This window comes from Neolamprologus brichardi, chromosome 3 (assembly GCF_056152115.1).
Source record: "Neolamprologus brichardi isolate AB-2024 chromosome 3, ASM5615211v1, whole genome shotgun sequence".
In the NCBI taxonomy this organism is placed as follows: domain Eukaryota; kingdom Metazoa; phylum Chordata; class Actinopteri; order Cichliformes; family Cichlidae; genus Neolamprologus; species Neolamprologus brichardi.
The window spans coordinates 17,715,582-17,730,553 of NC_142106.1; the positions used below are offsets into that span (position 1 = coordinate 17,715,582).

The 14,972-nt window shown below is 37.9% G+C and overlaps 1 protein-coding gene across 1 annotated transcript in view; it reads left to right on the forward strand.

The window, feature by feature from the left end:
* Positions 1-8,241: 8,241 nt before the first annotated feature.
* Positions 8,242-14,972, forward strand: part of LOC118455851 (uncharacterized) — a 50,897-nt gene continuing 44,166 nt past the window's right edge. The window contains exons 1-6 of the mRNA XM_087838188.1: positions 8,242-8,340; positions 8,719-9,060; positions 9,389-9,682; positions 9,778-9,903; positions 9,990-10,105; positions 12,419-12,505. Coding sequence (XP_087694314.1) covers positions 8,247-8,340; positions 8,719-9,060; positions 9,389-9,682; positions 9,778-9,903; positions 9,990-10,105; positions 12,419-12,505 — 1,059 coding nt within the window. The 5' untranslated portion in view covers positions 8,242-8,246. The remainder of the gene's footprint in view (positions 8,341-8,718; positions 9,061-9,388; positions 9,683-9,777; positions 9,904-9,989; positions 10,106-12,418; positions 12,506-14,972) is intronic.

Consider the following 14,972-nt stretch of genomic DNA (forward strand, 5'->3'; position numbering starts at 1 on the left):
AATTTCTTCATGGTCTCCAATATCCTCAAATGTGCTTCATTTGCATATCATCATCTTCTACAGACAAGAAGCAACCTATCTCTTGTCTCTTGTTTGTGAAACCTTGATGTCATGATGATCACAAAGGATTTTAAATTTTACATTATTGTTTTTAAAAATCCTATTTTTAAATTTCGGTACCACAAAGTACTATAACTAGCATTAAAGCATCTGCTTTGTGACAAAATGTTGAATTGCAAGTAAAAAATATGCAGAAAATTGGGAGAATTTTGCAGAATTTCACAGTTTCTGTAGCTGAAGATGTCAGCAGAATTTCCACAATAGGAAAGTATGGTGCTGTTGTTATTCACAGGAATCTAAAAACACGGCAATAAGAAAAGCTAAGGCAAACATGTTGTTTGGATAATTCAGTGTTTTGATCACTGGAGAAACTATTACAATTAATAAAGCAAAGACAAATGAGATGGCGATGGAAAAAGAGCAAGGGGTGAAACTTTACATGAGATTAAGCATTATATGGTAGTGTGAGCATGAACAGGCCCTATGGGGCCCCCTACTGACCAGTAAACATTGTCATGTTTTCATGTTATAAAAGGCCAGAGTTTAATAAAGCAGCTCACTGCTGCCTGGCTGCAGAATTTTATAACTGTGGTGATCAGCTGCCTGGCAACAGGATCAAGGTACAGCCTCTTAGTTATATGTAATCCATTATAGAAGGAGCTAAGAACAAAAGAAAGAGAAAAACATAACTCAAACACATGCACATATATAATACACTATATATATATATATATAGATAGATAGATAGATAGATAGATATATATACATATATACAGGAATTACACACTGTGGGTATTTACACTTTGATGTACTTTGATGAAATACAAATGCTACCAAAAACATGAGCTCCTTGTTGAAAGTAATAAGTAATAAGAAACTGCAGAAACCATTTTTAGCTCCTCCTCTTTTTTACACATGGTCTGTACTGATCTGATGCAGTATGCAATCAAGGTCAACTGTCTCTGTGTTTGTCATGCTCAGTGTTTATCTGATAAATAGACCGATGAATGTTAGAAAGTGATCCGACCGAAGTGTCTGGTTTGCAGTGACTCGTTCATACTTGTCTCACTTTTTGTTTCCTGCTCGGCTCCAGCCACTTTGACAGCGATAGCTTGGATCACTGTGTCGGAGTCTGGGGTCTTTGTCTGTGGTAAGCCTTTTTCTTTATTTGGTTTCTTTATTGTTTGTTTTGTTTTTGAATCGGAGAAGAAACAAACAAGAACCTTATAACAAAACACTAAAACTGTAGTAAAAAACAAAGGGATATTTTCTACATGTTACTGAATAAAGTCAGACTGTTGTTTCTCTGTCAAATTGTGAGCACATACAAGATAACAAATGTCTGTCAGTTGTTAAAAGCTCCCACAAAGCTCCAAATGTAGCAGCAAAGTGTGAGAAAAGCTGTATTGATGTTTGTAAAGAACTGTTCTTGGAATCAGAGACCTGCACCTGACTTAAAGGAACTATGAGCTTTCAGTTTTAGTTATGTGCTTAAGTTACACTATGGAGCAGGTTCATTTTAAAATAAAAGGTCATAGTCTAAGCTGATCTGTGTTCCTTGGTGAGTGTTTGATCAGTTTCACCTCCAGCCTTGGCTGACCCTTTGTGCTTTTCTTTAATATATTTGCCAAATAGAGATAAAACACAGCTGCTGATTAGTCTGCTGGTTACAGAGTGGGTGGAGTCAACTCACATGAATTGTTTCGGTTTCTCATCTGAAAATGACTGCTTGATACAAACTCAGAAGCCCAGCTGTTTGAAACAACTGAAGATAAAGCATGTTTGTAGAATTTTCGTATATGAATATTTGGAGGTGTTTGACTGATTTTAAGTTTGAGACTCATCGGGTTTGTTCTGTAGTTTGTCACACAAAGCTATAGAGCTCACTTTTCTGCGTTCAAAGGAAAGAAAATAGTGCTCAATGGGCGAGAGCACTAGCCCAAAGCCTCACAGTTCATGCTTACACCCACTTCGGGTCTAAGGGTTTTTTAATATCACGATCATTGTGTTATAGATTGCCTGCAACAATCTGCTTTTTTTTTAATCCAGTGTCTTTTACTCTTACATATCATCCATCATCTGCTGATGCATTTTGCACCATTTCGACACACCACATCTCTCTTGTAATACTCTTGTAGTATAAAACCATGGAGTCTGTATTGTCAGCATTTTTTTTTTAAGAAAAGTAGTGATATTTGAAAATTTTTATTTTAATCCATCAGGTTCAACCATTTTGTAATTGTAGGCTAATGCGTGCAATTCTTGTGTTTTTGTCAATTATATTATGGAGCCATGTGACCACCAGGGAGCCCCAAGAGTGATTTATATGGATGTGTGAGTGAAACAATTTTCGCATCAACATCTGATTCATCAATGAGCACATTTAATATACAAACTGCGCCAACACTGAAAACGTCAACATGATGAACACAGTGAACACAACAGAACATATAAAATATGTATACAATTGAAACTGAAATATCCAGGCTTTGAATATGTGATGTATGTGTGCATTTGGGAGAAAGAGATAAATGGAGTGTGTGTGATGTTGCTTATATGATATTTCACCATCAGTAAAGATTTTACTTTATACTGAATTAGATCTTGTGATACATTAAACTTAAATGCTGCAAGGTTAAACCTTTTCAAAAATATATATATTCTAAAAATGCCTAAATGACAAATCAATTTTGTACTACATTATGTGATGATGATGATTGAGCCTCTATTTGTAACTTGTAGTTGCCTGCAGTGAAATTGGACCCCTTCCAACCATACATACATTACACAAACATCACATTGGGGAGACAGATTATGGCGTTATTTTTGTGCCACTATTCTGAGCGCACGTGCAAAAAATGTATTTCAGTGTTTGCTATTATCCACACACACACACAATAGCAGCCCTTCTCGCTCAGTTTTTGCACTTGCGCTTGCTCGCAATGTGTTGCTTGCGCTCTCAACATTTCTGCCCGTGCGCGCTCAACTCTTTCTGTACACCGTTATATTTGTGCCACAAAACCAGCCAATCACAGACTTGGATGCAAAAAAATCTGATTGGCTGTTTTGGTCTCCAATCAGCTCGAAATGACAAAATGCAATATCCCAGAATCCATTTCGTCCAAAACTCAGAACGCAGAAAACGTTAGAGCACTTATGCAAATATGTGATGTCTTGATAAATCGAGCAGGTATTTGAAGTTTACACAGCACCATTCTCATATGAAAATATCTTAAAAGTTTATTTTGTGACCCAGAAAGAGTAATATTTCAAACTCCGCCACTCTGTGCTCCTCCGCCACTTCCTCGTTTGAGTTTTGGACGAAATGGATTCTGGGATATTGCATTTCGTCATTTCAAGCTGATTGGAGACCAAAACAGCCAATCAGATTTTTTTTGCATCCAAGTCTGTGATTGGCTGGTTTTGTGGCACAAATATAACGGTGTAGAGAAAGAGTTGAACGCGCACGGGCAGAAATGTTGAGAGCGCGAGCAACACATTGCGAGCAAGCGCAAATACAACAACTGAGCGAGAGGGGCTGCTGTTGTGTGTGTGTGTGAATAATAGCAAACACTGAAATACATTTTTTGGACGCAGCAATGAATTTTGTTCACTCAAATTTAGCTTTTCTTCGCTCAAAATAAATCTCTTCTCAAAATGCAACACTTGCACCTGCAGTTTTTTTTTTTTTTACGTGAGCTCAGAATAGTGGCACAAAAATAACATCATAACAGGTCAGAACAGGTAGCATTAAAGAAAAACAACAAAATGTACAACACAATAGTGCAGTGGAGAAAAACAGAACTCTACTCAGACTGAGCTCCTGGCAGGGGATCAGTAAGAGAACTGAAAACAAAAACTCCTCAGCACAAAAACACATGAATGTTCACATCGTAACACATGACAAGCAACAGGGGCGGGTAAATGGGGTTAGAGTGAGCCATGTACTAATTTCACAAATATGATGAACTTACCAGTTATGGTAATGTTGACACTGTTGCTTCTCTGACCCTCTTTAACCTCACACCAGTACTCTGCACTGTCTGTTAGATAAGTTTGAGTAATTGTGCATGAAGAGGAATTTCTTTTACTGTTACACGCTGGACTAAAATGTTTTAACTTTTCCTCAGAGGTTCTCCTCTCAGTTCAGTATAGTGATGGTAAATTTGATTCTTTTTACTGAATCGAGTTTTAATGAGTCACTCACCAAAGTGAATTGGGTTTTTTGAGTCATTTGATTCACTGAGTCAGTTGACCAGAGAGTGCAAAAAATGTACATTTTCACTCAAACTTAATTTGTATCTCTTTTCATGTAAATCCTACTGCTAAGATGAATGATTCTAAAAGAAAACAGCTATTTTATAGAGCAAAAAAGAGCAAAAACATTTCTAAAATTAAGCAATTTCCTATCACAATTGCTTAATAAACATTTATTTTGTTTATTTTTTATTTTATTAGTATTTTCCTTAAATGTGTCAAATATATATTTTCTCATCTAAATGTCCACTGAGCTGTGAGCCAGGGGGCGGTAATGCGCCTTAACATTGGTTACAAACCAAGAAGAAGAAGAAGCTGTGAGTAGGGGTGGGTTTTTATAATCGATTTATCGATTAAAATCGATTCTGGCTTGGATAACGTAAAATCGATTCATTAAAATCCTGAATCGATTTTTTAATATAAATTTATTTTGCCCGAAATGCCAGAATCTCAGGTGAAATCTCACAAAATTTCAACAACCACCAAACAGCTAAAACAGTAAATGAGAGCAGGAACACGGATTCTGCACAAAGACTTAAACACACAGCGCGACCCGCGGATCAGAGTCAGTTAGATGTCGCCTTTCTCACGGTCGGGGCTGAAAGCCGACAGCTTGCTGATTCTGATCTGTCAGCGGGTCCGCGCTTTGTGTTCACGCCCTTTTTGTGCTGATTCTAAAGCTGTTAGTTTGATCTCTCTCCAAACAATATTGACTGAACCAGCAGCAAAAGAAGATCCAAACTAGCTTCACATAAACATCGTCATGAATTCACTCTGACTTTTACTGTTTTGCTTCGACCACCATGCACAGCTCTCTCTCTCTCTCTCTCTCTCCCCCCTCTCTTTTCTCTCTCTCTTTCTCTCGCACAAGTCTATCGTTGTTTACAGCGCTGTCGGCCGACGTTTTTTTTTTTCGTTTTATATACTTCCGAAAAGAAAACCTAATTTCTGCCGTTCAATACTGAACAAATTTAAACTTTTTAAAATTATGCAAAATGCAAAACGCTCAGCCGTGTCTCTAATAAAACCGCTGTAACTTCAGAGGTAACGTTCATGTGTTGATTAATGGTTTTCTTTCATTTTTGATGTACTGCAGAATATTTTTATAAAATCCCAGGCCAGGAAAATCACCTTCATGTTTTTCTGTGTTTTATCTTCAGCTACTTTGACACAAAGGCATCTGCTGTGATGCTTACACCTTTGATAAAGTCTTGCGTGTGTCAGCTTCCTTTTTATAGATACAAAAATATATAAATGTACTGATCTGAATTATAATATTTCTGACTGTCAAAATTTCCCATATTCAAATCGAAGTGAATCGAATCGAATTAAATCGAATCGTGGATCGAATCGATTCGGGACCTTGTGAATCGGAATTGAATCGATTCTAGAAATCAGTGACGATACCCAGCCCTAGCTGTGAGCCAGGAGGGAGGGGGTGAGTGAGTGAGTGAGTGAGTGATTCACTTACGCTTACGATTCAGCACAGGAAAGGAGGGGGTGAGTAGCTCAAATGTGCTGTTAGCATGTTAGCAGAGCGATGCTACTGTGAACTGAGGAGCTATTTTCTTGATGAGAGCTTCTACTCAGGGTTTTTTCTTCCAGTTCAGAGCAGAAAGATACTGTTTGTTAAGATACTGGATGTTGTGTTTTTCTCCACAATTTTAATTATAAGCTAGATATATTGCTGCTAACAGCAACAGGGATGAGTCAGTGAGTCAGTTGGGCTTGTGAATCATGATTCATGAGTCAGTAAAGTGATTCTCGAGTATTGAACGATTCGTTCATGATTCAGGCATCACTACTTCAGTAGAACCATCAGGGCTCTCACAATCAAAAGATAACAACTTGAATTGAAAGTGTTGGAGTCTATTAGGAGTCACATGAAGAGTAGCTGCACCTGAAAATTAGAAACATCACAAGACTTTAACAGATGAATCAAAATTCTGATTAAATTGTTTTTCTAACTTCTCTAACTCACATGGAATGACAGCTATGTGAAATTTGTTATGAATCCAATAAATTGGAGAAAATAACGGTGTGCATAACAAGTTTTATGCTATCTAGACTCTAGAAATGAACTTCCATGGGTTGGATCAGTGGTTCCCAAACTTTTTTTGTTAGGCCCCCCTTCCTTTACAATCCCCCCCCCCCCCCCCCCCCCCCCCCCCCCACACACACACACACACACACACACAGAATTTTCCATGCGTTTGCACCTTTCGTCCACACGTGAACGGCGTTTTCGGTCACTAAAACCTGAGATTTTTCTGCCAGGGTGGAGATTTTTGAAAACTCAGTTTTTTCGTTTACGTGTGGACGAGGAATACAGAGTTCGCTATGCAACGTCAAAGGTATGTGCCTTTTTTCACGCCACGCTGTGCGCCACGTTATTGTTTACATGAGATGAATTTCTACAATGGCAGATAGTAAGATTAACAGTATTTTGTCTCTATCTGCAGTTTTTACTTGCTTACATATACACATGCAGTTACTGTCCCTCCATTTAGAAAGGCAGAGGCCGTCATCGTGTAATTATTTTACATGTAGTTGTTTTTTCCCTGTGTAATAATCTTCAACATTGCTATCAATACATTTAAAAAAAAAAAGCCTCTCTGTGCAAAATGGGTAACCTCTTAAGCCCCAAGCCTACCCAATCTCCTGCCTTTTGCCCCCGTATCAGGGGGCGTTGGGACTTAAGAGGTTAAAAACATAAACAACTGTTGGATACTGTTTGTCCGTGATTTAGACAGGGGGAACAAATCGTGGCAGGATCAGCCTGATATTATTTGTATCCCGCTGTAACTTTACTGTATAAAGAGCAAACATCTCCAAAATGTCAGGAGTAGTTAGTTATTACAACAAGTGTTTGAACTAAAAATCAAGAATGTGGGATACTGTTTGTCCGTGACTTGGAGAGTCCAGCGCGTGCTCCCGACGCAGGGGAAAGTAATTCTGTTGCAGAGACCTACCTTGGCACTTGTGCAGGTGAAGCCAAAGGGAAGATGTGCTTCACCATATTTTCTAGTCTTTGGCTTGAAAGGTTGGTTTGGAAACATATTTGGTGATGTTTCATCTCCTGCTTTGCGTTTGTGTGGGAGCCCCGTCAAAAACCTGTCCATTATGCAAGCAGTGTCCAAGCATTCTTTTATTTATTTATTTTTTCCTTTTCATCATCAAGAGCTTTCTTTCTTTTGTTTTTCACTGTTTAACTCTTACTTTCACTTACATTTTTATAAGATTGTAGGAGATATATCAACAAATCTGCCCCGTGCAGCATAAAATACACCAAACAACTACACATTCTTTATGAACTTGATAAGATAAACAGAAACAAAGGAACAGTCCTCACCAACAGTGTTTTTTTTATTGTTGCCGCAGTGTTTATGAAACTTAAGTGTTACTTAGTAACAGGCTCAAAGTTCACGCTGTAAGTGAAACTATCACTGATCATTTGTACTTGTTTTTCTTTAACAGTCATTCAGTAAGTTGCAGAGAGAGAGCACAGTCAACAGGTATGTTGTCTTTTAAATTTAATGTTATTATTAATGTGACGTGTAGCTTCTGTCTAAAAAACTGTTAAAACTTTGGAGTCAAACTGGGTTTGAAGAATATAGTCCAAGTTTAAGTTGTTCTAAAGCTTTTATGTGGGTGGAAAAGGTGAATCTATAAACTAGATGTATCTGTGCCATTACAGTAGGTGAACCTACTGTAATTCCATAAGACAGTATAGATAGGATGATCCACACTCAGTGAAGTACTGCAACGAAAAAAAAAAAGCATAATTTTTGTGACAGACAAGAATTCCTCCAAGGAATTTATTTGGTCTTAATTGTGCAGCTTATTTTACTGAAACACAAATCAGAATTGTCCAGTCAGCAGTGGTTTCTATTGTATTAATGTTTTCTATTTGTTTTGAGAGCTGCAGGATGGCTCATCAGCAGAACGGACTGTTTCCTCAGCCACTGCTCAAAGCTTTCACTGTTCTGATCTTCATCATTCCCCTAAAGGATGTCTGTAATGGTAATTCATACATAAATAAATGTTGTTTTTTTTATCATATTTCAAGCACACATTTTAATTATTTATATGTGCCTTCATTAAGATCCATGTTTTAAGAAGTCAAAGCAACACTGGCAGGATACAGAACTGTTTTATTTTTATGAACCAACACATTTCAGTTTCTGTCAGCAGAGGTATTTAAATAGGATAGATATATAATATATATACACTATACTCTGACACTAACAATAATCTTAATGGTTTTAGAATCAGAGAAGATGCTTGTTAGAGACACGACATTAGCAATAGCAATTTAAAACAATATTGTGAGATAATGCTAAAAAAAAATCCCTCCTTTTGGCCATTTCTTATTTAAGAATTATGATTACTTGTTTTCAGGTCAGCCTCAGTTGATTGGTCCATCTCAGGCTCTGGTGGCAAGAGCTGGTGATGATGTAATTTTGCCATGTCATCTGGAACCTGCATACGATGTTTCTGCAAAGACACTGGAGTGGACAAGATCTTCGCTTGACCCTAACTTTGTCTACGTTTCACGCGCCAGTCAGGAAATCGAAACACTAAAAAATCCTTCTTTCAAAGGAAGGACGTCAGTGTTTGTTGATGAACTCAAGTATGGAAATATTTCACTGAAAATCTCCAAAGTGAAATTTGATGATACAGGGACATACAAATGCTTTATTCCGGAGATGAAAAAAGAAGCCTTTGTCGAGCTAGTTGTTGGTAAGTATCTTCTTGTTGATGGTCTTGTGTTGTGCAGTCTTGTCCCTGGTATCATTTGAGAGCTCTTTGTTCTTGCCCATGATGGAGAGGTCGGAATGAAATAAACTGATTCTGTAGACATTTTTTTTGTTCTGGATTTTTTGTTTAATAGTTTCTCGCCATTAAAATTAAGCTAACATAAAAATTTTAGACTCTTCATTTCTTTGTAAGTGACCAAATTTATGAATTCAGAACTCTATTAGCTTTACAGGTACACAAGTATGTTTTTGCATCTTGTAATTTCATTAATGCCCCTTGACTTTTAAATTTCATGTTTTCTTTTGCTCAGCATCCGATGCTGCCACCTCACCTGTCATCAGTTTATCAGGGACTGACAAAAACAGAGGAGGAGTGGTGTTACAGTGTGAGTCTGCAGGCTGGTATCCAGAGCCTGAGCTGCTGTGGTTGGACGGTGAGGGAAACCTCCTCTCTGCTGGACCTACAGAGACCCTCAGAGGTTCTGATGACCTCTATACTGTCAGCAGCAGAGTGAGTGTGGAGAAGAGACACAGCAACAACATCACCTGCAGAGTCCAACAGAAGAAAATCAGCCGGAGCAGAGAGACACACATACATGTTCCAGGTTCAAATTATATTATTGCATTTATGATAGAAAGACTTTTTGAACATATGAAGTCCAGATTTCTAGTTTTTTTTTGTTTTTTTTTACCATTTCAGAGGATTTCTTTGAGGTCCCATCCAGTTCTTCCTCTGTCATCACCGGTTTGGCTGTTAGTTTGGCTCTTTGCATCATGCTGTTAATTTCATCAGCTGCTGTCCTTTTATGTAGAATGAAGAAACACAGTAAGTCACTGATAAATTTTTCCTACCTCTACTATAAATCAATGTTTTCATTTTCATTCCTTCTCATTTATTTTTATTTCAAAAAGAGAACAACAGAAGCCCAGAGGATCAGACTGACGAAGGTGCTGAAGTTCCTCTGAGAGGGAGAAAGAAACAAAATACCAGCAGCTCTTCTCCCCAAACTAAGAATAAGACTTCACGTGTGAGTAGATAAACACGAACAAGTTAAATATCAAGATGTTCATTGTTTTTAGAATAGAATAGAATAGAGTAAAATAGAATAATCCTTTAATTGTCCCACAAGGGGAAATTTGGTTGTAACAGCAGCCAAAAAGACAAATATACAAACAAACAGTACACAGGACACAGAACAGAAACATACACAATTTTTCTTACATATTTACATTAAGGACAACGGTTACTAAAAACAGAGAGAACTGTACAGTTATTAAATTAAATAAAAATAATTACAGGTAAGAGGCAAACCAGGTTGTAGTGCGAATCAGTTAATTAACTTATTGCAGTTACAGCATTGATGTAAACATCTATGTTTGTTGGGAGCAGTTCTGATTGTACAGTCTGACAGCTGCAGGGAGGCAGGACCTGCGGAAACGATCCTTCATGCATCGAGGATGCAGCAGTCTGTCACTGAAGGAGCTCTGCAGTTCAGCAACATTTACATGCATGGGGTGGGAGACTCTGTCCATCAGAGATGTTATTTTGGCCAGAGTCCTTCTGTCTCCCACCACCTGTACTGGGTCCAGGGTGCATCCCAGAACAGAGCTGGCCTTCCTGATGAGTTTATCCAGCCTCTTCCTCTCAGCTGCCGATAAACTGCTGCTCCAACATACAACACTGTAAAAAATGACAGATGCCACCACAGAGTTATAGAAATGAGACTGAGAAATGAGAAATGAGTCATAGAAATTTCAGAAATGAGATAAAATATTAATCCTAATTTAAAAATAAAACTATCTGAAATAATGCAGAAAAAAGAAAAAAACTGCACAGTTACCACACAGACATTATGTGCATTATGGGCATTTACTAAGGTTGAGTAGAAAGAACTCTCTATTGATATTAAAGGAATGAAGCAGAAACAATGTGAAAACATCAGTGTGTTTTCATTTATCATTATCAGATTACTACTTCAGTAATGTCACCACAGTCTCTGTTTTGGTAAAAATGTGTTACATTATTTATTACCTGGAGTAAGTAATCCATTACACTATGTGTTATATTAGTTTTGTATTACTCCATAACAAACCCCAAAATTCACTTTCCCATAATCACCATTTAACAAGAAAAACCTTAAGAGGACAATCCCACACACTGACACAAATCTTCATCCTAATAATGGCACCAGAGGTGACAAAAGTAGAGATATTCTGTACTTAAGTAGATGTACAGAGACCTGTGTTAGAAAAAGCGCCATCTTCTGTCAATTTGGTACATGACGTCATGTGGTTGGTTGTTTGTGGCTGATAGACTTACATTAGTTTATGTTGTTAGCTGTTAGGTCTGCGCTTTGCAGCCCCGCTGGTTTAGAGACTTATTCCCGTGAACAAAGCAAGACAGAGCTCGATCCATTTTAACTTGCAAGGGGAGCTGATTGGACCAGGGTCTTGGAGCTGCAAGCTCTTCACCTGATCCCAGACAACTCCAAAGAGCCAGCCTCCCCTGCAGCCTTTGATGTGATGTGATCAGTGATATGTGTATGTGTAGGAAACAGAAGTCAGCATTCATCCTAAAGATGTAATCACTCTGCTAAAGATCTAATCATCTTACACAATGACAATCATATTGATCCACAATTCTCTAACATTAGCTAACTAGTGAGAGAATCGAGAACTGAGAGGAAAATAACTACAGTAAAACTAAAAATCAGTTTATTTGACTACATTTGTGCTGTTTGTTTTTTTGCCTAGCTGCACTCAAACGTTTGGGTTTTTAAAGCACTTTATAAATGAGCACTGTGTGAAGCAACTCTGAGTCACGTGACCAACCAACAGATTTTTCCTCCTCTGGCCGAGTATACCAAGCTGTGCAACCAGCTGCTGCCATCAGCGCTGTTTTACAACATAACGGCCGCTACATGCACATCACAGCACAAATATAACTAAGTTTCTTACTGAAGCACGATCGGGAATCCCATCAAAGTAGGTCAATGTGTGGCAAGGAAAAAGCAGATGCTCAGACGAAGAGATGCCACACTAGGGGTCCACTTTAACCTCTGACTTTGGCACATGTCATCTCTTTTTATGCGAGATCTCTTGGCTCAAATCAGTTTGATATTTGAAGGCTCACAGTGATATAAAATAATGACGCCTCAGCAGTGCGTAAAAAAAAAAAAAGTAACAAGCCTGTTCTGAAAATATAATTAGTCAAAAGTACAGATATTTGTTTAAAAATGTGACAAGTAAAAGGATCTCAGAAAAATACTCAAGTAAAGATACTGAAAAATTATACTGAAGTACAGTAACAAAGTATTTGTACTTTGTCTGCCATCTCTTAGTGGCCAATAACTTGGACGTCAAAACTTCAGGAGGAACAACAGAGGAGGGAGGAAGCTGAAAAGAACCTGCAGGACATTAAAGAAAAGGTTCGTATTTGTTATTTGGTATATATTTGTCATGTGTGTGTGTCCCTATTAAATGTCTCTTTATCTCTGTATTGTAAAGTTATGAAGGAGATTATTTTGTTTATTTTGTAACAAATGTCTAAAAAAGGAACCGTTTCTATATATTAAACAAATTTATAATCCACGTTGAAATTCAAAGAAAGGACTGGCTTGCAGAAATGTGTCATCTTCCTTTTTTCATTTAGTATTCATGATTATAGAATAGAATTAAATGGCATCGCCAGTTTATTGTCATTCGGAACAGTTAATGCACATAAGAATGAGATTCCAGTGCATTTACTCATCATCAAATATAAAAATAAATAAATAAAATTAATGTCTAAAGGTATAAAATGCAAGAAAGATCCATGTAAGAATAAAAAAGAAGAAATATTTTAGTTTATTAGTAAGGAAATTAATAAGGAAAAGCTGCGCAGGATCTTAAATATATTGAACATCAACAAAAGCAGCAGAAAAGTGTACAATCCTCGTTCAGCCATGAAATGACACTGCTGTAAATATACAGTCATGGGGGACAGAGGGGAGGGGGGAGGCAGTCAGGGTGGGTGGTTGGTGTGCTGATGGTTGGAGAATGAAACTATTGTAACATCTGGCTGTCCTGGTCCTGATGCTGCTAAACCTCTTTCCAGAGGGCAGCAGGTAGAACAGTGCATGATGGGAGTGGGCGGAGTCTCTGATGATGTTATGGACTCTGCTGAGACAGCATCTGTGCTCAACATCCTGGATGGATGGAGGAGAAGTCCTGGTGATCTTCTCTGCAGTGATTTCCTCTCTTAGGCCTTGAAGCTGTCAAACCAGATGGAGACAGAGCTTCTCAGCACACTTTGATGCTGCCTCAGTAGAAAGTGGAGATGCTGGAGGAGAAAGTTGTGCTCCCCTCATCCAAAATGCAAAGCGCAGACACTGCTGAGACTGTTCAATTCAATTCAATTCAATTCAATTCAATTCAATTCAATTTTATTTATATAGCGCCAAATCACAACAAAAGTCGCCTCAAGGCGCTTCATAGATACAGAGAAAAACCCAACAATCATATGACCCCCTATGAGCAAACACTTTGGCGACAGTGGGAAGGAAAAACTCCCTTTTAACAGGAAGAAACCTCCAGCAGAACCAGGCTCAGGGAGGGGCGGCCATCTGCTGCGACCGGTTGGGGTGAGAGAAGGAAGACAGGATAAAAGACATGCTGTGGAAGAGAGACAGAGATTAATAACAGATATGATTCAATGCAGAGAAGTCTATTAATACATAGTGAGTGAGAAAGGTGACGTCCAATATCCCTTATAAATGTAGACCTTACAATAATCTGCAAAGCTCTCTCAAAGAGATTAGAGAAAATAACCCCCCTCTTAATTCATCCTGACCAAACTGGTTTCATAAAAGGTCGGCACTCCTCAACAAACACTCGTAGATTACTTAATTTAATAGACTACTCATACAATAAAAACATTGAAACCATAATATTATCTCTAGATGCAGAAAAAGCATTTGACAGAGTTAACTGGAAATTTTTATTTGCAACTTTACACAAATTTGGTTTTGGAAACTCTTTCATAAATTGGATAAGAATATTATACAATTCCCCAACAGCTCATATCAGAACAAATGACCAGACATCCTCCAGCTTTTGTCTCCTGAGGGGCACCAGACAGGGATGCCCACTCTCCCCTTCACTTTTTGCAATTTTTATCGAACCTCTAGCAGCAGCATTTAGACAGGCTACAACAATTAAGGGCATAAAATGTAAGAACGTAGAACATAAAATCAGTCTCTATGCGGATGATGTGTTGCTTTTTCTGCAAAACTCACAAATCAACCTCTCTGAGGTAATTACTCTAATAAACTGGTTTTCAAGAGTTTCAGATTATTCAATTAACTGGCCAAAATCTACAGTTCTTCCTATTAACTGCTCCTTCCATAATTCTTCTTCTGCCCCACTACAATCTGGAAATATTAAATATTTAGGTATTAATGTTTCTCCTAAGCTTTCAGACTTAATTAAATTAAACCACATCCCACTTCTAAAGAAAGTAGAAGGCGATCTGACTAGATGGAAATCTCTACCCATATCACTCATGGGAAGGGTCGCCACTATAAAAATGATGATCTTGCCAAAAATAAATTACTTATTTTTAATGATCCCTAACAAACCACCACAAGATTGGTTCAGATCTCTGGATTCACATATTTCTAAATTCCTTTGGAAAGATAAACCTCCGCGTATCAGCTTAAAAACGCTACAAAGAACCAAGGATAGAGGAGGATTAGATCTGCCTAATTTTCACCAATACTTCTTAGCCAACAGGCTTCAGTTCATCTCAGAATGGTTAAAATGTACCCTCTTAGATGAGCCCTGGCTAGATGTTGAACAGGCACTATGCAATGATCTAGAGATTTCAGACCTACCATTTATTAGTTCAAACATCAA